The 22,331-nt window shown below is 40.3% G+C and overlaps 1 protein-coding gene across 1 annotated transcript in view; it reads right to left on the bottom strand.

Moving 5' to 3' along the window:
• Positions 1-22,331, bottom strand: part of KCNH5 (potassium voltage-gated channel subfamily H member 5) — a 153,211-nt gene that overhangs the window by 40,026 nt on the left and 90,854 nt on the right. The window contains exon 8 of the mRNA XM_030949319.1: positions 11,098-11,297. Within this exon, the coding sequence (XP_030805179.1) occupies positions 11,098-11,297 (200 nt within the window). The remainder of the gene's footprint in view (positions 1-11,097; positions 11,298-22,331) is intronic.

Genomic DNA, 22,331 nt, shown 5'->3' with positions numbered 1-22,331 from the left:
CCATCCATCCATGCATCCATCCATCCATCCATCCATCCATCCATCCATCCATCCATCCATCCATCCATCCATCCCATACAGCTTGTGGTGGGAGTTTTATCCTGATCTGAGGCAGTCTTTTCCCACCCATCTACTGCTTTCACTTCGTCTGAAAGGGTGATGTGGAAGACAGGAGTGTTCTGTTACACTCTGCTCACTCCTCACTGCTCTCACACTCATTTCCAGAATCTCACATTCATTTCCAGAGGTGGAAATGCTCTGCCCTGTCTGTGGGTGTCCCTCCAGACCTGATGCCCAGTCTATCTGCCTGCTGCTGTGCTCAGTCCCTGCAGGAGCACAGAGCAGACACACAGAGCTGAAGGAGCTCGAGGACATGCAAAGACAGATCATCCACAACAGAAAACCACCACATTTTGTTCACACTCAGAAAACCCAACTTTCAGAAGTCTTGATGTAGTGACCACTTACCAACACATGTCCAAACACACCCAGGGCTCAGCTCAGTGAGATATACAGGAATTACCTGCTCAGGAGGGCCTACTAGACTACAAAATCCAAAGAGATCGGAGGAAAAAGGAAGTATATTGAAACCTCATGGAATGTAAAGTAAAGGTGAGTGAAGAACTGTCCACTATGAAGACATCTTCATTGTAGATCAATTAAATAAGACCTTCAACTAGTTTCTTACCTTAAATTGCTTTCCCTATTGAAACAGTAACACAAATACACCTGAAGAAAGAAAGTGGAAACCTGTGGGTTTTGTTTGGTTTGTAAACTGTGTGTTTAATATCTGCACAGCCTCCTAAACACACTAACATTCTCATAGCCCCAAAATGCACAGTAGCTAATTGCACTAAGAAACATATAAAGCCTCTTAATGTTTTTCTAGTTTAAATGATAGAAAAGAGCATGAGACTAAGAGCACCCTGGAAGTCTCATATCAAGAAGACTGCAGATCAATAGTACTGATTAATTTCCCATCATATGGAATTAATCTGGCAGCTTGCTCTGCAGGCAGTGCAGGAGACAGGGACACTGGGTTAATGAGTTGACTATCATGGAATAATAGCAGAGGGAGACTCTGGTAACCCTGACTAAGCTTTGAGGTAAATGGTCATGTTAATGAACTCAAGCCACGATTTTAATTTCTGTTTAATGCAGGAGAGGTATAAAACAAATTACTGCAAAGCATTACTAAAGCTCCTAAAGCACAGAATGTGAAAAGAATAAATAACTTCTATTTTAATAATAATAATTAGTCCTTTTCTTATTCAGATAGATCAAAGTGCCTTTGGGATCAAAGACATAATGAATGCAGAAAGGTGAAACAGAAGTTATTCTCCCATTCTCTCTATTATGACAGTGTGTGGTGAGAAGGGGCTGCTGTACCCATCTGCACTTACCTCTTCCACTCCAAATATTCCCATCAATCCCAGAATACCTGGTAAAATTACAGTCTGGAAGTTTGCAAATGCTACAGGGTATTTGTTCCAATGGACAGCTACTCTCTCTTTCAAAACATGTGTTGTTTCTGAACGGATACTTTTTTAATTTTCAGCCAACAGCCAGAGAATCTATGATCTTGTTGAGATAAAAGACCTGCAATACACATAAATCTCTCCCACATGCAGGTGTTCATAGAATATGACCAGGTCACCTCTCAATTTTGAAAAAACAAGAGAGATGGAAGATGCTTTTTCTGCCTAACACTATGAAGCACAGGCTCTCTTTGGAAACTTCCCTCTGTGTGAGGTTTTCTCACTTACAAGCAATTTCCCAGAGCTACCAGATCATTAGTTTTTATTTTAGTTAACACAGAGTAAGTCAATTTGAGTTAATGGTATTTTTCTGTAACAAAATGCTGTACAGAACACATTAAAATCCCCTGCATAAGTATGTTTTATCATGAAAAATAGTAATAAACACATTTGACAAGGCATAATCTCTATAAGCCATCATTTGCATTAGTAATAGTATCTTGTCTGAGTCACTGTAGACCATGTTCTGTATCACATTTCCATAATTTAGCAGGGGCAAATGTCAATTTTACAAAAGTCTATTTACCTGAGTCATTCCATTTACCAGTAGAAATATGGGCACACCTTAGTCTCTCAGTAAAAAAAAAAAAAAAAACAAAATTACTTTTGAGAGTGATTGTTTCACCTCAGCCTTACTTGAGGATCAAACAGAAAGTTTGTCTTTATTACAATAAAACAGAAACATGCCATCTTTCTTCATCTCAATAGTAACTTAATGAAAATTCTGCTTTCTTTTCTACCATGATTGATGATTTTGAACATTTTTATCTACTCTTGGGCCTGAATCATGGTTATAAGTTTTTTATGTCCCTTTAATACTTTCAGAAATTTAAGTGCTTTTGACTTAACAAGGCCATGAGATAGGAATTCTCAAACATTGCTCTTAAGAAAAATGTCTGTGTTCATACATGATTGATTACCAAACTTTAGCTTTTGAGCTTCCAAACTGCAGAAAAAATTGGTTAAACTGATGCAGAGGTTGTTCCTGTAAGATTCTGAGATGTTCCAAGACCCTTTGCTTGTTTGGACTGTAAAATAATTGTGTCCCTCAAGAATAAAAAACACTTGGGTGCAAAGCAGCATACCATTTCCTCACAAATACGACTTAAATACAGAGCATTAAAAGTGAACACTCAAAGAATTATTCTTTTTATAGACACAAGCAGCATATCTATCATTACACACTGTAATATGAAGAGAGAGAAAAAAATCCATTGCACAGAGAAAAGCCAGTCTTAGAAAGCATAATTCAGGAATTTTCTGATGTCATGATAAAGTGATTCTCCTAAAGATAAATCACTGTACAGAGATATATGGAGATATCAGTTATCAGCATCAGCAGTGAATGAGTAATGATCTAAGAGTTAGCCAGGAACAAATATGCTTAATTTGATTTTTCTTGCCTGCTACATAGGCATTGAGAACAGAGAATGAAACAGATGACAAGCAAAACAAATATTTAATACTAGAAGATTTGGCAAGACATTTTTGACTGCCCTAGATAAAGGTAGATACATGTAGGGGAAAAAAGAGAGCAAAGATAGACAATTGCAACATTCTGCTACATGTTTGCTGCATGCTCTTCAAATGAGCACTTCAAATTCAGATGAATATTCATGAAACTGACCCCTTACTGACAATACAAGACTCTGGACATTCTTATAGTGAATGGCTCTCCCTGAGATCTCAGCATTTTTAAGGCAGCATGCAGCCAAAGAAATACAAACTAGTAGCACCATGGCTGTCCCTGAGTCTATATTGTGTACAAATGCACACATGTGGGTGCAAATAAAAAAAATTAGGTTAAGGGATAGGATATCCTGCAATGCTCAGTCAGTCTTTTCACTGTGACGGAAATACCCCCAACACATCCTGGCAAAAGAACCAAAGCTCAGCTGGGACATTGGTTCTGCCCTGTGTGTTCTTTCAACAGTGCAGCAAAAACCATCAGGACAAATTTCTTAAGAGGAAATTTCCTTGGGGATTCAGTGGTCTTTTGCAGTGAAACATTCAGTTTGTAAGGCAGGCAGGGGATTCAGGTGGCTGATGGCAATGCTTTGCTAAGTGAGGGCTTTGGAGCACTTGGAGGGACAGGTGCTTGTGCTGCTACAGAACTTGCTCCGTAATAAATCTGCAGCCACAGACTTTGCAGCCAGCTCCCCCCTACGTGTCCAAGCAGCATGAAAGAACAGAACCTGCTACATATCAGTGCAAAATCAGAGGAGAAAGCTGAATTCTACCCAGAGGAGAATCTTTGCTGGCTGTACCAAGTCTGATTTCACCAGGAAAGAAGCAAGGCTCCCTGAACAGCACACAGGTGTCCACAAAGACCTGACCCACTCCAAAGCTGAGGGAGGAGAAAGGAAAGCACAGAATAATATTTATCACTTTCCCTCTTTGCACAGGAAACTGAACCTCCTCCAAGTCAGTGTAAGACAATTGCTGAGCTCTGCCATCCCCACCTGGCACCCAGCTCATACAGACCCCAACACGACGACTCCCAGAGCAAAGACTCAACAGCACCATCATCTCCAGATCATCTCATATGGAAAATGCTGACAGTGAGAGAATGGCTTGTGGTTGCTGCTAGAGTTTGGGAAAGGCAGGAACTAGCTCTGGAAGACTCACATGGAATTAACACAAAAGGTCTCACAGTCTTTTCAGCTCAAGATCTGTAGGGGTGGGGAATTAAAACTCCCCAGGAGGTTCCATCTGATTTTTTAACTCTCTCATCCATTTCCTCAGCATGTGCATGCAGTTCAAGATAAGCTTCCTGAACAGCTCAAAGAGCTCTACAGGGAGCAGAGATTATAAAAAATTCAAACAAAAGCAAATGAATCAAAACAAAAACTGCACAGATTAAGAGCACGTCCAAACAATAACTTTTAGGATGGGTTTACAGGCTTAAGTATTTGTTAAAAAAATCTTTCCCAGCTGGAAAACACTACAGGATGACTTAGCAGGTGTTACAGAATCTGTTAAGACTTGTCAACAAAAAGCCAGAGTCCAATGAATAATGAACATTAGCTATCAATCCTCTTTCAGCACACAGGATTCCCACATTTTGGGGATTGTATGTTGGGAATATATTGACTGATAACCAAGCCAAGAGCTTTGACATTCTATGGTGCAATAACTAGGACTGTTTCCTGAATGAATAACTGTAACAAATATCAGAGATACTAAAAATGCCAGCTTCGAAAATAAAGAAAATAAACTCCAACCTCAAACCCATTTGAGGCCACAGAGAGGTCTTTTTATTTTGTGGAGAAAGGCCACTCTGGGTTTTCAGACATATTCAGCAGTCAGAATCAAGGTCAGCTCTTCACAAAAAACCTACAATATTCACTAGGCAGCTGGCCAAGTTACTCAGATTTTTTAGAAAGATTTGGCTCATATGAGTATGGGATTCTATTACAGACCTGGCCAAAACATTCAGCACTGGATGAAGGCCAAAGAGACAAAGGTAAGAAAACATCTGATTGGCAAATCATAGCATTTTTCTGTAATAATAAGGAAGTTTTGTAAGGATCTCAAAGATGATGTATGGAGCTGAGCAGTAATTAACCCTGCATGCATTAGGGTAGTCTTTAGCACATCACTGAGTATCTTGGCCCTAAGAACTGAATGTCAGCAGCAATGCTGTGTCCTGTTTTAATTGCACTAAGATCCAAGGTCACTTGGATTTAAATGCTCTGAAATTGAGATCTGAAAATCACATCTAAGTTGAGTTTGGCTTGTTTTCTTATTAATAATATATGAGCTGAAGCAGTGATTCAAATTGATAGATTTAGTGGTATCACAACAAAATTAACTTGTTTTTTTAACCAACTGGTTAGAGACATTTTAAAAATCACTAGAAATTGGCTGTAGAGTCCATTAAATTCAGTTTTGTCAACACAGACAGAATCTGGCTGAGGGTTTGAAAATCAGGGCAAGATGGAAGGCAACAAAATGTCCTTTAAGGAATCAAGTGGTTCACCAGCACAGGGGCTACTGGTCTGTCTAATGCACTGAAAAGTGGCACACTAATAACATGCATAGATGACCCCAAGTAGTAGATCCCAAGTTGCCTAAAGGTTGCATATTTAAAGGTTTTATAGTTTTCAGTTTTGCTGTCATAACTACAGCAAGCAAAATTATTGCACAGCCTTTTAATGGGGCAAGGGATAGCACATTACTGGGAAATCTATCCTTAAAAACCAGCTTTTTAGATAAAACAAGAAAAATAAACATCAGAAAGAATGTGTCATACATCAAAGAATTTCTCAAGTCACAACAGTTTCTGGTACTTAAGGTCACCCTTGGAAGAATTGAGTTGTTCAGTGCACTATTTCATTTTGTGCTTCTTCTGGAGGTGGCTTCATTTTCTCACATGCAGCATTGTGTAAAGACACTTAAAGACATGAAGAATGAAAACAGATGTGGATAGAGCTTCCCTGAGATGTGGTCTGGAACTGAGAGCCCCTTTGTCTGCTCCATCCCTTTGGTAGTAGTGCCCAGGAAATCGCCTGGCCCATCCACTCAGGGACTTACTCCCTCAAGAATTAAGCTCATGAGCAACTCCACAGCCCCGGCATCTCCTCAAGCATGACGAATTCACCATTTATTCTGTATTAATCCAAAGATGATATATCCAAGAGGCAGAGATAACTGTGAATACTCTTTCCTGGTCCTGTAGAGTGTATCCAGGAGGCAAATAATCCATAAAGGGGAAACAGAAAGCCCCACCAATGCACAGGCCCCACTCATGGACCTGTGGGAAGGACAGTGAGATCTTGAGCATCTCTCCTGCCTCCCACTCTCCAGAGATCTGTGGATTCCAGCTGTACCTGTTCCTAGCTCAGCTCTGGGAGGTGAGGCACAACTCCTTGTTCACCTCATCCCGATCTGCAATGAATGACCAACAACCTCTACAGCCTCTACGACAAAACAAAAATGCTTGTCCAAACGATTTTTACCTGCCCCTCCCAGCAGGGAACTGTGTGCAGCTGTCCCAGCTAATGTTGTGGAAGTTCTCTTTGGCCACAAAGCTTGGCAGGCTTCTACTCCTGGTCATCCACAAGGAAATCCAGCCAGCACTTATGGGCACCTCAGTGTGATGGGACATGGCAGGAATGGCAGCCTGATTCCTCTGTTTGTCTCAGGGTATCACTAATTATTTCTACAGCTCTTGAAGCTCTTATTAACAGCAAACATGAATAAGCTGCACTGTCCTCATGTAGATTCATGTTTAATGAAGTTACAACCTGTGTCTATTTAACATAAACCCATCTCCATTATGAAAGCTTAGCAGTGAATAATTCTAATACTGCATTATGTTCCTGTGATTTCCATTTCAGCCAGGGCAATGTGGAATTGGCTTTCATTATCCCAATTGCCATTGATGTTCAGGTTGAAACTAAATAAGATTACTTTTTTCTCATTCAACCTATGGCTTTTCTGAAGGAAACTACTGTTTAAACATGACAGACATTTATTTAATTGCCTTCTGAGCAAATTGTAAGCCATACAACAGCACAAAGGTCAAGATGAGAAAATCTTTGGGTTTTACAGACATTTCAGAATGTTATCATTAGATAAGACCTTGAGACATCTGCATGTTAGTTAATGGTTGTTCTGCTTTCCTGGATAATGACCTATTTCTTACAGAAGAGCTAGTATCTATAAATTTCTCATTTGCTGCCTGGATACTTTAATAAAAACTAAGATATTTGAATTCAGAGTGTTTCATATACCAAATTATTTCTGCAAAGATTTTTTTAATCTACTTTAAATGGTCATATACACAGAAAGCACTGCCTCTTTTAACTCTCACAAAACAATCCCAGGTTCTGATGGATGAGAGATACTGCTTAATATATAAAAGCTTTTCAGTTCTGTCATGTTTTAACCCTGCTCATTATTAGATGAGTAACCCCAAAACCTGCATCACTAAACATAAAAAAAAAAAAAAAAAAAAAAATCTCATCTTGTTTGAGCCACAGTTACGCCAGGAGATAAGTGTCCATGTATTACATATCTCATCCCAGCTGTCAGAGGAGGGCTCTCAGGTTTAAGTGATTTAAGATTATGGATCAGAGGCCAATTGCTTCCCCTTAGGTAATAATAATAAATATGCTAATGTTTTTAGTGTCATTGTTAATTCCTTGTTTGTGAGCACTCAGAGACAGGCTGAAGCAATGTGGTCTGAAGGCAGGGTTTGAAGATGAGTTATTCCCAAGGAGATCAGGGAAGCCAAAATTCTGAGCTTAAAGCCCCTCCACTTCAGTGTGGGAGACCAAATCCTCTTCCACATACAAAGAAAGCACGCTGAGGTTTTAAATTCTTTTCAGGACATCCTGCTACACAGACAGCAAGAACTAGATCTTCAATAAACCTCCTCCACTCTAACTTCCACTTTGCCTTCAGTTCTCATGTAAGGACTCATTACTTTTGGCCAAGATCTTCTTTGGGACTGCACACTGAATGTGCTACTCAGGGATAAATATTTGAGGCAACAAATCAACAGATGTGAAGTGGTAGTAATTTCAATCAAGTTTTAAACTTATATTTTGATTTCAAGCACATTAACTTAAAGTCTTTAGTTATCAAAGAAACACATGTTAACTCTTGCTCCATCAATGCTGGGATTGTTCAACACCATAGAAACCTACTGTAATATTCAAATAAAAAACTCATTCTTTCTACTTGTTCTTTAATTTTGGGGTTCAAAACACAGACATTTCAACATGCTGAGTGACTGAATTAAATGTATTGTGGGCAAATGATGTCCCAAAACAGAGTCCAGTGTGACCATGGAGATATATTTGGAAGAATTTACAATGTAATAAAGTATATTAGGTTGAAAAACATCCTTGGATGATAGAAATTGTCTGATCTGTCTGATGGAAAACGAAAAGCTGAAAATCCTCTGTAATTATCCTGTATCATGAGCACATGTGTGTTTTGCAAGATAATAAGAAGCTGAATGAAAAGTTCATAAAAATTAAGGAAAATGGAAAATCATGTGATGCAAATATAGCCTTTATAACAGACTGCTCAGAATGTCATTGCTAGAGCTTGGAAAATCAAACTGGCAGAAACCTCTAAGGTCAGGTCCAGGCTGTCAGAAGAAGCAGTGCAGAGAAGCAATCCAAAACCTGGAAGAAGAATCCCCTCTTCCAAGCTGGAGCACTGTCTGGACTCAGCAGCTCAGCTGCAGGGGCAGTGCATCCCACTAGCCCCTCTGTAGCCACAAAAATAAATCTGATGTGACACTGGGTGCCTTGGGGTCCCTCTGCTCCCATCCTCTGGCTGCTCTAGGTTTGGTGCAGATGGATGTAACTTAAGTACAGAGGGTCTTACAGCAAGGCTTGAAGGGTTAATGAAAGACCTGAGGCAAGAGAAACCTCCCACTCTAGATGACCAATCTCTAGGACTGTACCACTGTTTCTATGATTTTTCAGGTGGAATTTACAATGGTTTCTCATTTATTTGGGTAAAGTACATCATAACGCCTTCCTGAGTGGAGATAAATGTAAGACTGGCTGCAACACAGCTTCCCAAGCTTTTGCTAAAGGCAAGGTTTTTGCAGCAGAAAGCAAACTGCCTTTTCCTTGCCCTCATCCAGCCCCTTGGCTGCTCTCTGCAGGCACTACAGGCCACTGGAGCTGCTGCTTTTGCAGACTCACAGGCTGTAAGGGACACAAAATACCAAAATATCCAACCCGGTGCTCAAGTTCTCTTGTCTCTGTTCTTCTGTACCAAGAGCTTTTCTGGGAAGCTCCATTAGTTCAACTACTGATGTCCAGATGCAGAGGTTCCTGAAATCCTTCCACTGTTTTAAACTGGGTTTGCATCCAGGCCTAGGTTTAGGCAAGTCTTCGCCAAGGGAAAATTGTTAAAAACCTAAGTCACAGATTTTACAGGTAAATTAATTATCTAGCTAAGCAGCCACTCCATCTTACAGACCAGAGAACAATGCTTGCCATGAGTCAGAGATTAGGGCTCTAACTGTGTTTTTATCATCCATAAACCCGGACATGCGGAAACTATGGTAGGAAATTTCAGTAATTAAAGCATAGGTTCTTCTAATTAACTGCAAAGCATCATTAAAATCTAATGAAACTGTAGTGGAGTAACACAGGACTCTGGCTTAATAGCAAGGAGATAAATGCAAATGGCAGTTGAATTTTCATGTAATTGGAAGTTTATACAGAAGGATTGAATGCATTTACAGGAGTTTAGAATAGAAAACCTCACTTTTAACACTTGTGAATCGGGATTAGGAAGTTAGGGTATTAGTGTATAAGAAGTTAACATATTAAAGAATGTGGCATACTGAAGCACAAGAATCAAAGAAATAAAGATTTTTTGTTACTTAAAGCAGTTGTATGTGTGATGGTAAACTGAATTTCACAGCAGATAAATCAGAGAACTGGTGTTGCATCAGCACAATGTAAGACTAAATTTTTCTGTGCAGAGATTTCATCCTGGCACACCTGAACAATCTGCATCACCCTCCCATATTGCACCAGAGATTCAACTGAAGAAAGAACTTTAAAGCTCTGCAAGCACATTTCAAGAGTCATCTGTCATCTGTCATGACTCTTCCTTAACTCCTTTGGACCCTTGGCCTTTAAGTTCTCAGGAGGGAAATCATGGATACTGGAGCTTGAATGTCTAATTTAAGCTGACGTGTACCAGGTCCACAGGAGCCACAGGAGCATGGCTGATCCTCTCTGAACAAAAATCTGAACCTAAAGCTGTTTTATCTTGCCTTATGTTCAAGGCATTGCAGCTGGAACCCTTCCCTCATCTGACTTCAGCTCTCTGAAATATCCAAGTCTGGACAGGCTCACTGCACATGCAGTGCAGAAAGAGAATTCTTGAGGACAAGCCATGAGGTCAGCGCTGGCACATGATGAATCAGTCTACAAAGATGACCTTCTTAAACCAGCTTTTGAAGAAACCTAAATGACCAGTTCCTTCTGAGGGCTTAAGTCCTGCAGGACTTCCACCCCGGCACGGATGCCAAGGGTATCACATTCTCTGTGCCTCCCTACCAAAGCGCTGAAGTGCCATTCCAGAGATTTGAGCTCAAGGAGATCAATCTCTACTGCCATTAAAGCTTATACTAATTATGCTGATGGATACGCCGATGGCCTGGGCATCAGCAAAAGGTCCAAGCCAATCAAACTCATTTAATTGCAATGCACAGATGCCAATACTTCTCAGAATAACACAGATGTAGTTTAGACACCAAACTATGTTCTTGGGCTAATTTGAAGACTAATTTCCCATTGATTTCAATAGTTAAGTACATTAAAATTATTTAGCATTTAGACAAACCAAGACTGGAAAGCAGAAAACATTTACACAATATAAAAGAAAGGCATACATTCAAAGCAGCAAAACAGTCCACTCTAAAAAGAACCATTTTTTTCCAAACATAGGCATAATAAAGGTGTAGCATGCAGTTAAGAATTTGTTAGTAAATTATAAGCTGCTCTATAGAAGAAAGCACACAATGGACACAAACTCTTGCTATCTAAACTGTTACCTTGGGTACTCATACCTTTTCTGTGTCAATTCCTTTAGACATGGACCAGGTTGAGACAATGTAATCCATGACTCTTTCACTAAGGCCTTTTGGGACTTGATATAATTTTAGGAAATCCCTCACATTGTTCAGCATCTCATGGTACCGGTTGGTGTTGGCATACATTTGCTGGAAAATGGTGGTGACGTTTCCAAAAATAGTTGCATAAAGAAGAGCTGGAAAAAAAAAAATAAAAATTGAAAATATATATGTATGAGCTAGTAAATGCTAATCATAATTCAAGGTTAATGTCAGAGAATTTTATGTTTTAAACATTAGACATTACATACTTCAGAAAAGAGAAATATTCTGATATCTCATAATACCAATGTGCTGCACTACTTCTGTTTTTGACATTATCAAATACACAGAAATGTGCCTGTCATTTTTAATAATCTTTGCTCAGATGTACTTTATAGCAGAATTCAGCTATGCATCTCCATATTGCTTAAAAAAAAAAAAAAACAAATCAACTGCAGCCTACAAATGGTAAGAAATAAACCACTGTGAAAGGAAAAAATGCCTTCTATCACTCAGTGCTTAATGTCTTCCCTCTACATAACCCATTTCTACCTCATTCCAGAAATCTCACTTTGTTTCAAACCAATTTACTATTGTACATCACCCCTACGTGAGAGGTGGCATTTTTAAAGCAACATGGTGTTCTCCTAAAACCTATCTAATAAAAGAACTGTACTCCCATTTCACACTGTGATATTTATGTGTCCAGCTAGAAATCAGATGTCGAAGTTCATCACAAATACAGATTCGAACCAAACAGAGTCACACAATGTGTAGCACAAATGAACACAAGATTTCTGTTTAAGGAAACGGAGCAGAATAACAGTCTGTGTGATGTTGCAAGAGCAGGTTTTTCCTTGCTTTTCTGATTGCTGTGTCATATCTGCAAGATACAGAAAAATTTTCTATACCTCTAAATCCATTCAGACATATATCAACACTTAAGAGTACAAGCGTACGGATTATAAATTTAGATGGATGAATGCCACGTGAGTTTTTTTATTTCTTTAGCTTTCTCTGCTCTTTTGGACTTTTGCAGCAGGACAAACCTGATGAAATATCACTTCTCTTAAGTGCAACATCCCTCATCCTTTTGAACAGTTGCTGATTTATCATGCACTCATCTCATCAGGTATGTGAGGGCACAATATCTCTGATATTAGATGTTACTGTAAATCATAATAAATGTATAGAGAAGCCCCAATTACCCCCCAAAATGCTGTTTTTCTGCAGGAGTAGAATTCCTACAACCTCTAACTGCAGCTAGACTGCATCTGCAAATCCCATGCCTACAACCCAGCTGGCCATGCAAACCTACCCAGAGCACACAGTCTGATTGAAAATGTGCCCTGCAAGACTGGCACAAAGAGATGCAACTCTGTCACCTGCCAGGTTGGAAACAGCTAAAAATGCCATGGAGAAAACAGCTTGTCTGAAGCAACTGGCACCTATTACCTCCTCTTAGCAGAGAGGATTTGTAGAAAACATAAAGCCAGAGAAGAAATTCTAGTTCTGCGTCTCATAATATAGGGTCCCGGAAAAGTTGTACTTAAAAAAACGTTTCTTCAAGAAATTATGGGTGGAATAAATCATTGAATCAAGCACACAGAATCCCTGTAAACACCACCCAGCAATACCTCACTCAGCCAGAATCCACCAGGCTGTGGAGTCTGCACAAACCCAGCATTGTTTCCCCGTTGAAAACCAAAGCCTTCCTTTCCAATTGGAAAGGGTAAAAATGGTTGAGTTCATCCAAATACTCCACTTCTCTCACAGGTTACTGCATAGGGGATCTTTGGCAAAGAGTTGAAGGGAACGTGCTTAGATCTTCACAGCTTTGGAGCTGTGCCTCAAAGGCTCTTGTCACTCGTGGTCCTCCCCCATGCCCACACCCTGCTGAGGGTGGTTTGCAGGTTTTGGGGGGAGAGAAGATTTTTCATATTTTACTTCTGTCTGTAAATCCTCTCCCCATCCCTGTTCTCTACACGATAACTAGAAAAGGAGGTCATTTATAAAAAGCTGATTCTATCATTTTGCAGGCCTTGGTATGCAACAGAAGTTTGGAGACGCTGACAAGCATCTAATGCTGCTGTCACCTTCAAAGGGTTAAGGTTCTCCATCAATAACCCATATTGTCCATAAACAGGAAGTGAAGATTTGTCGGAGAATCTCCATTTAATGAGCAAATATTGAAGTGACAAGTGTGAGTCTTACCCCTCACCTATTCAAAAAACAAAGGCAGATAAGCACTACCAAGGGCATTTCACTTTTGCTGTATTTTAATTATTTTTGGCAGGTAGAATTGGTAGTTAAAACCATGTGCAAAAGGTTCTGAAAGGAAAAAAATAAAATGCTGTGTCTCTCTTTACAGTAAAAGTATTTAAAAAACCTCTAAAGAAATCTCTGAAGTTATTCATACACTTAAAACTCAATAGTTTTAATTCAGTCTCTCCGTTTACAATAAACAGGAGAGACGAGGTTGAGGATGAAATTACCCAATTTCATTAAAAGACTGCTTAGGTCAAATTGCATGTATTCACCTTCTCTTTAATGACTTGAATTTCTCCAAACATTTCCTGTTATGTTCCTACAGTCATGCAACACTCATTAACTCAATTGTTCTATGTGTGTAGATCTGGAACAGTCTTCACTAAATTTTATAGAGATAAATTTGGTGTAATGATGCAGAAATATTTTTTCTCAGTCCTAAAGGTGAGGTAAGTGGTTCAACTCTAATTGTAGTTTCTATTTTTACTCTTAAGTGTGGAAAACCTCCTCAAAATTACATACAAGAACCCAAGTACTATATATTTTTACTTCTAAAATGTTACTACATTCGAACTTTTATAAAACATTTCTGAATGATTTAGCAATGGTGTTACATAAATTTTTTAGCCTATTTAAAAATAAGGAACTTTCTGGAAGAAAAAATGACTCAGACTTACCTAAATAATCCCAAAGCATTTCAGGTATCTTATTATCCTGACTGTGTGCTAAATACATCCAGATAGGAACATCTGCCTTAAGGAACTGAAGGCTTAATTGAGAGATCTGATTTTCCTTACATCCTGGAGTATTATTAACCCAAGCATATACAACGTTCCTCTAAACTGCAATTGTGACGAAGATTAGTGAGGGGGCACCAGCCTCTTCTTCCAAATATCAACCAACAAGACAAGTGGAAATGGCCTCAAGTTGTGCCAAGGGAGTGTTAGATTGGAAATTAGGAAAAATTTCTTCACTGAAGGAGTGTCCAGCATTGGAACAGGCTGCCCAGGGCAGTGGTGGAGTCACCATCCCTGAAGGGATTAAGTGACATGCAGATGTGGCACTTGGGGACTTGGTTTAGTGGTGGGGTGGGCAGTGCTGGGTTAATGGTTGGACTCAATGACCAGAGAGGTCTTTTCCAACTTAAACAATTCTGTGAGGCCATGATCCTGGAAAAATATAGATTTTCATTTTTGCACGTTGAGGCTAGCTGCAACTTCTTCTTCAACTAATTTTTGAGATTAGCTATTCCTGCAAGATTTTTAGGTAAGTATTATTAAATTTCTATCATTCAGGAGCGATTCAATAAAAACTCCAACATACATTTTTTTGCACTGCGTTTGCACAGCCTTATTTTGGTACCGAGAGGGTGGCTTATGTGTACACAGGGGTGGCTGTGAGAAATTGCTGGAAGCTTCCTCCACGTCCAGCAGAGCCAATGCTAGGTAGCTCCAGGACAGATGTGCCACTGGCCAAGGCTGGGCCAGTTAGAAATGATGGAAACACCTCTGGTATCATATTTAAGAATAATAAAGAAAAAAAAAGGAATTGTGCAGATGTGACTGCAGCCAGAGAAGAGAAAGGTGAGAACATGTGACAGGAACAAGGAGGGTGTCTGGCATCCAGACAGGGTCAAACCACTACAATTTACTAAATATAAATAGAGAGAAACCCACTACCCAAATATCTGATTTATGTTTTTAGAAGCTGAGCAGTTTTCTGTTATTTCTTTCCACCTCACATTAATACATTTGCTCAGACTGCAAAATGTTTGCAGGCTCTGTTTGGTGCAACACCAGGCAGTGGCCATCTCCTACATCTCAAACAGCCTTGCTGAGATGCAGCAGTAGCAGCAAAAAGATGCCACTTTCTTAACAGAAATAGCTTTCCTCAGATCCACCAACACATTTCAACCAAGTTACAACTTGGGAGAAAATAATCCTGCTGAGCCCCCTCCCCCATCACTGTTTTATAGCACTTCTTTGATGCCAGCCCCAGCCTCCCACCTCTCCCCCTCAGGGACACTCCTGTCTGCCAGCTGTGCCAGTGAAAGCACCAACACAGCCCCATGGTTTTACAGCTCTTCAAAAGGCCAGCCCTGATTCTAAATCCTTGGCCCCACTAAATATTTTGCTGTTAAAATACTCTCCCCCACCCCAGCAATGTTTTACATCAGTGGTCAATCACTGGTTTTCCCATTTTACCAGGAGATGCCAACACCAGAGCACACTAACTTTTACATTTTTCTTCCAAAACCATCCAAAGCATTAAAAAAAACTTTCCTCCTATTACTCCTGCAGCCAGATCACTGCATTATCCCAAGACACACAATCCAATGTATTTATCCTCCCATAAGTGTGCATTGTCACACCCACTTTGCAGAGGAGAAGCTAATGGTCAAAGCTCTGGATTCAGCCATGAAATTCAGCTCTGAATTCCTCACCAAAGCCATCATCTCACTGCTGAAATCAGGGGGGAGTTGCACACAGCTGTGTCTGGTCAAAAGCCTACCATGACTGCAGGTTCCAGTCTGATCCCACCAGCAGCCCGGCCCAGGTGTGTGTCCCGCATTGGGTGGCATTCCTACATCCGACTCTGCAGCCACACGAGGTGCACAGCTCCTCCCTGGGTCCAGCTGACATCCACCCCTGCTTTTCTGGCCCAGCAGCTTCACAGAATTCACACAACTCACAGAATCACTGGATTGGAAGAGACCAATAAAGATCATTGAGTCCAATCCATGCCCCAACACCTCAACTAAACCATAGCACCCAGTGCCGCACCCAGGCTTTTTTTTTAAACCTTTCTGATACTAAAGTAGTGCAAATCCTAAATTGAGGTAATAGTGGTAATAAAGATAGGCCTGTAAAATCCCTGTTAACATTGAGATTTGCTTGACAAGAACTTAATGAATATGTAAATTTGATGAAAATCAGTAGTAAAGTGTAGGAGCTCCCACTGTTCTTCCCCTTGCAGGGGACACTGCACAGAAGGGAGGGACAGCTGCTTTGGAGGCAGTTGGGCATTTGGCATTCCTTACACATAAATTCTTATTAAAATGAAGGCTTTCAACTGCACTTGTATGGTCAGTCACTAATGTTTAAATGGTGACCCTGTGAGCTTTTTGGTTTTTTTCCATGAGCACACTCAGCTAATGGAACATATTTACTTTAAAGCTCCAATGCCTAACCACCATGCAGATGTGATGACCTGACCACCTGCACTTTTGCACAGATCTGCAAGCCAAGGCTGGCTGAAATGGTATTGCAAAGCACAGTCTTAAATTAAAGACACCATTGTCCACAGCTATCAGTGAGTCTGGCTTCCAGTCCTGCGGCAGTGATGGACAAGAGCTGGAGTTGGCTAAGGTCATTCAGCAGCACAGACAAGAAAATTCCTCATTTCAACCCCTGAGGATGAGGGACCAAGGGCTCCCAGGTCTGAGGCTAAGCAGCTTCAAATCAGTTTGCACACACATTCCCTGCCCAACATCCCCTTCCACAGCCACGTCAGGTTATCAGATTACTTTGTTCCTTCACTGGAAAACAGTGCCAGCCATCAGAAAGAGAGCCCTGCACAAGCTCAGGGGTTCCTGTTGGTATTTGGATTGAATTTCCTGCATTTCTTTCCATCCGAAAGCTTTACAGGTCTTGGGACTGCCAGGGTCTGCTTCTTCCTCATCACATTAGTCAAGGGTGTTAAGCAACATATGGGAAGGCACAGCCTGAAAAATGGTGGCAATTACACCACAACAGGCAGCAGGGCAAACAGCAGTACCCTGTGTTAATTGAATGGTAAAAACATCACTTTGCTGGAAAAATCCTTATTTTGCAGTGAAAAGACCTTAATTCTAGAATCTTTCCCTCTAAGAGCTCTGAAGTAAAAGGCTGATTAGGGCTTCTTTTACACATTTCACGTGCAATAGAATTTGGGTTTAATGGGTCACAGCTTTTGATGGTGACAGTTGGGGCAGGAATATTTAACTTACCATTTAGCAGAACAGCATGACACAAACACAGATAAGAATTAACTAGTGAAATGAGTGAAACCATTTCTTATAATAATGCTTCATCATGCCTGTTTCTTCAAAAACCCATTACCTCCTTACCAAATGGCACATCTAGCATTTCACACACTGCACAAAGTCCTGGGCAAAGGTAAAAGGTAATTAAAACACAATCACTTCCCTAAAAAAATTACAATGGGTGCAGGAGGAAAGTAGAGACGCAGAAGGTAACCACAGTTCATTAGAATTACATTCACCATGAATTCCAGCAACTTCTGTGCCTCTAGCATACTTTGCTCCATCCTTATTTATCATCTTCTCCATTTTGAATATTATCTCCAACATTGCCTCGTTTCCATGCAAATCTCTCCAGTATTTCAGAAAAAGCTGAATTGTGTCTGTCAGACAATGATCCACCTATCACATAAATCTTTCTCTTTCCATTCTCCATCAAAAAAATAATCTCAGAGTGCTGTCCTTATTCTTGTTACTGTCCAGAACTAAGACCCAGGGATCAAAACCATCCTGAGCCTTCTTCTTCTCTGTGCCTCAGTGTGTCAAAACTGTCACCAATAACAAGCACAGGACACAAAGGGTCTCCAGCACTACTCAACTGTAGCACAGGAACCAAAGGGATCATCTCAAAGAAAAAGTTTCCTGAGCAAAGTTGGCAGCTGTCAGTATCCCTGTGTGAAATGACTTCACAGCTCCTTGCTGGATTTGAGCCGCGAGGCTTTTTTCTCTTGTTGATTTTTTTTCCCCTTTAATACTTTTAAAGGATTTTTTTCTTAGTGGGGCACCAAGTTCTTGTCACATTAAGATGAACTCAGGATAGCAATGTTGCTGGAGGCAGGATGCCAGAACATCACTTGCACACTGAGAACACCACCTAAATTGCCTGTCTTGTTAAAATATAATGGAAAGTTTGTAAACACACCTTCAAAGTACTGCACTGTATGAAAAGATGCTTCTAGCTCTGTGCTCCTGGGCTTTTTTTTTATGTGTATGCCAGTGCAGAAGTTTGTGCTGTATAAATCTGTGCGCTGGTGTGGTTTAGATACTCATAAATATACATATATATATGTACATACACACATACACAGTGTGAAGGTGAATGTACATCATCAGTGGGCTTGGAATTTTGGCAGGTGCAAATTTTCCTTTGAGTCTTCTGATTTGCTCATTCTTTCTAGTCCTTTAAAATCCAATTTTGCTTGTTCATTAACTTAAATGTTTGGTTTTATCTTAGCACAAATAACAAGAATGGATTTGGGACAATTAAAGGAATTATTCCAGCTATAAAATACAGACCATGTACAGCCCTGAGAGATGTGGTAAACACCCCTGTTACCACAAGAGTGAGTATTTATACAGTATCTGTCTGAAAATACTAATGAGACAGAGAACAGCTAAAGCAATATTGCTTCTATTCAGTAGAACTCAGTCTGAACTCTGTGTGAAGATGGATTTTTGTGAGCAATTTTAGATTATTTTTAGGAACAAAGTTAAGTACTTAACCCTTAATATTAAAAGCCTCAAATTTGGAGATGATGTTTCCATCCTATTATTTGCAGAGTAATTCTGCTTCATAAAATGACCACAAAACTGCTTCACTGAACTCAAGAATAATATTTCTTACTCATCTAAGTCATCTACAGAAGCACTCTCCCTTTAATTCTCTATCCAGCAAATTCAGCACTTCTAGACAGAGCTTAGTAAACTTTTGTATCCAAAATTTTCTATCTGATGCTGACAGATTAGCTCTGATTAAATTTCTCTTCCCTGACATGTTTGCACTAAAACCAATGAAAAAGAAAGTTTCAAAAAAGTTGAAACAATTCACCTCCAGGTTTTATAGAACTAAAACCATCCACAGCAAAACATTTTTCCTCCAGTCTTTTAATTTTAAGTATTAGAAACCTGAACAACGGAAGAAAATCACATTTTGATGCAAAAAAAAAAAACAAAACAAAAAAAAAAAAAGAGTCTTAACAGCCTAAAAAAGTGGAACATTCATTATCTTCACACATGCCCTCAGTTTATATTGCAATGGAATATTTTCCACAAAACCAAGCCATGAGTTCCTAGCACACTGCTAGCAATAAGGGCCAATCCAAACTCATTTTTGCCCAATTTATTAGCACCAGATGTCCATTTTATCAGCACATTTGTGCACATGACTGGTGTGAAGCCTGATCCCCACTCCCACACTTGGGCAGAGCTCAGGGCTGGGCCTCAGCACCTCTCCTCTTGTGCTGGAATAATGCTGGTTTTGTCTAAAAAATTTCACACCAACGTTTTCAGACTTTCAAGGTGAATTAGCTTTACTCTGCTTTGATTATCCACTCTGGGAACCTGTCCTCCATGGCAGTATTGATTTAGCTGTGACAGATGCTGAGCTGTCACCAAGCCTGACAGCTTCTTCAGAGCTTCCTCTGCGGCTGCCTTGTAGAACAGCCAATAGCCAAGTGAAAGCCAACTGTGAAAACAAGCACGTTTCCCACTTTTATACTCCATGAAATCACATGTCCTGCTCTGTGCTGCATCCCTCTGGGAGGAGGAAAGAAGCTGGCCTCTCAATTTGGCACTCAGCACTATCAATTAACCCTTTGTGTACTAAAATCACATCATCCACCCCCCTGCCTGACATGTTGGTGGGACTGCGTGTCACAGACATCTTTTATGAAAAATGCTTTCCTTAGGATTTTTCCTCCTGAGAAGCTGAGAGGCCTCAGGAACAAAATGTAAACAATGATTATCTGCTGCTGTGGAATGCAACAGGTAGCTCTTTGATTGGCTGATGTTAGTTGTTTCTAATTAATGGCCAATCACAGTCAGCTGGCTTGGACAGAGAGTCCCAGTCACAAGCCTTTGTTACCATTCCTTCTTTCTATTCTTAGCTAGCCTTCTGATGAAATCCTTTCTTCTATTCTTTTAGTATAGTTTTAATATAGTATATATCATAAAATAATAAATCAAGCCTTCTGAAACATGGAGTCAGATCCTCATCTCTTCCCTCATCCTTGAATCCCTGTGAACACCGTCACAACAGCATTTGTCACAGGTCTGTGTCTTAGCAGTCACTCAGAGCTGCCACCAAACCACTTCTTACCAGGGGAGATGGCTCTTTGGGGAAGGTGAATGTGCTTAAGAAAAATGTTTCATTCCCTAAATGATGTTAATTTGAATTCCAGTATATCTGGGGAGTTTTTACAGCACTTCAGAGAACACCTATGGTCTGACAGAGACTCTCTGTGCTCACCTTTGCCAAGTGACACAAAGCACCCTTGTGAAGGGCAAAATGGCAGGCAACACCCCAAAAATGTTTTTGCATTATTCATCAGAGGATCACAAATCCAAATAGTAATATATATTTTTTAATTATTATTTACTTATTTATTTATAAATTTATAAGTAGAACTGGACATCAGCACTCCAAAGGCTATAAAAAGATCTGTGTTCAGGTGAAACAAGCTGTCCAAGTACTGTACTATTCACATTACCTCCACTTCTCTCTACCAGTCCCACAGCTCTGCAGCATTCCCTTCTCCATAACAGCAAAAATAAAAAACATTCCTGGAAACATTGCTAGCACACTGCCCAAAGTCCTGTGCAAAGGTAAATGGCTGCACAGGACTAGCTTGCCATCGATGCTAAAACATTGCTAGCCATCAATGTTGTCCTGGCAGAAAGGGTTTGAGAATATTCAAAAGAACAAGAAAGATTGCATATACTGTCAAACTAAGACAAAAAAAAAGCCAGGTTTTTCATTTTGGCCTCAGTGTATTGCTGAACTCTCCATGACTATGTGAGACTGGAAAAGTATCTTTATTTCCTGGCAGCAGCTCCTGGAGCTCCTCTCCTGCCTGTCCAACTCCTGATCAGCACTTGTTTCTACCTGATTACCTCTCTGTTTTCTTGCTTGCTATTCCAGGAAGAAGATGCTGGAATTAGATTTGCTGCATTTCCATTACTACATTAACACTAATTTCACTGAAGTCAATGAAATTACACTGGTGTCTGGAGAGTGTCTGAGGAGAATAATTGAGTGTATTTTATCACTTTCCTTCCACTTTTTGATGACTGTTTCACGGCATTTTTAAATGTCCCATTTCACTAAAATGCACTCTGCTCTGGGATGCTGCAGTGAAGTTGCTCTGTGGGATCAAGGAGTTCTTGCTGTAAAGCTCCAGAAAGTGCCTGGAAGATGCCAGGGATGGGAACACCGAGATGTGTACAGTGATAAATGTGACAAGCAGCACCAGACTAACTGCTCACCCAGCCAAAACCCATCCCCTGACTGCAGATGCCTCCAGATATTGATGAGAAGAGTTCAAGAAAGAGGGTGCAGAGCGCACTCCTGCCCTGGGCCATTCCTTTCAGGCTTCCACAAACCCAGAGGGCCCAGGGACTACACTCACACCGACCATCTCCACCCAGAATATCTAATACCATTCCACAAATCCATTTCTGGGGTTTTTTTTTCATCACCACAACATTATTTTTTGTGCTATTCTGCAAGCCTGGCTGCTCCAGCCTTTACACTGACCACCCTCAGCCACCCTTTCTAGAAAGTGAGCAATTGCTCCTCTCCATCTCCTTCGCTGTTGCACCACTCTTGATTTTTTTAAACCATCACCCACTCTGTGTTTGCAGCCCTCATGCCATGCCTCATTCCTGTCACCTTTCAAGACACCATTTTTAATCTTATAGCATCTTGCTGCAGAGCAGTGCAGTGTGGTGCAACAACATTAATTTCAATTGCCTGCCCAGGAATCCTATTTGCCTTTTGTTGACTGGTATTGAATATTGCACTGATATTTTCAAGGAACTCTCAGCAGCAAGAGTCAGGTGTCATCCCTCAGTGGGAACTGCTAATTTAGAAAACATTACTGTGTAGGTATAGGTAGCGACT

The sequence above is a fragment of the Camarhynchus parvulus genome, chromosome 5 (assembly GCF_901933205.1).
Source record: "Camarhynchus parvulus chromosome 5, STF_HiC, whole genome shotgun sequence".
NCBI lineage: Eukaryota > Metazoa > Chordata > Aves > Passeriformes > Thraupidae > Camarhynchus > Camarhynchus parvulus.
This window is presented reverse-complemented; position numbering and strand designations above follow the sequence as displayed.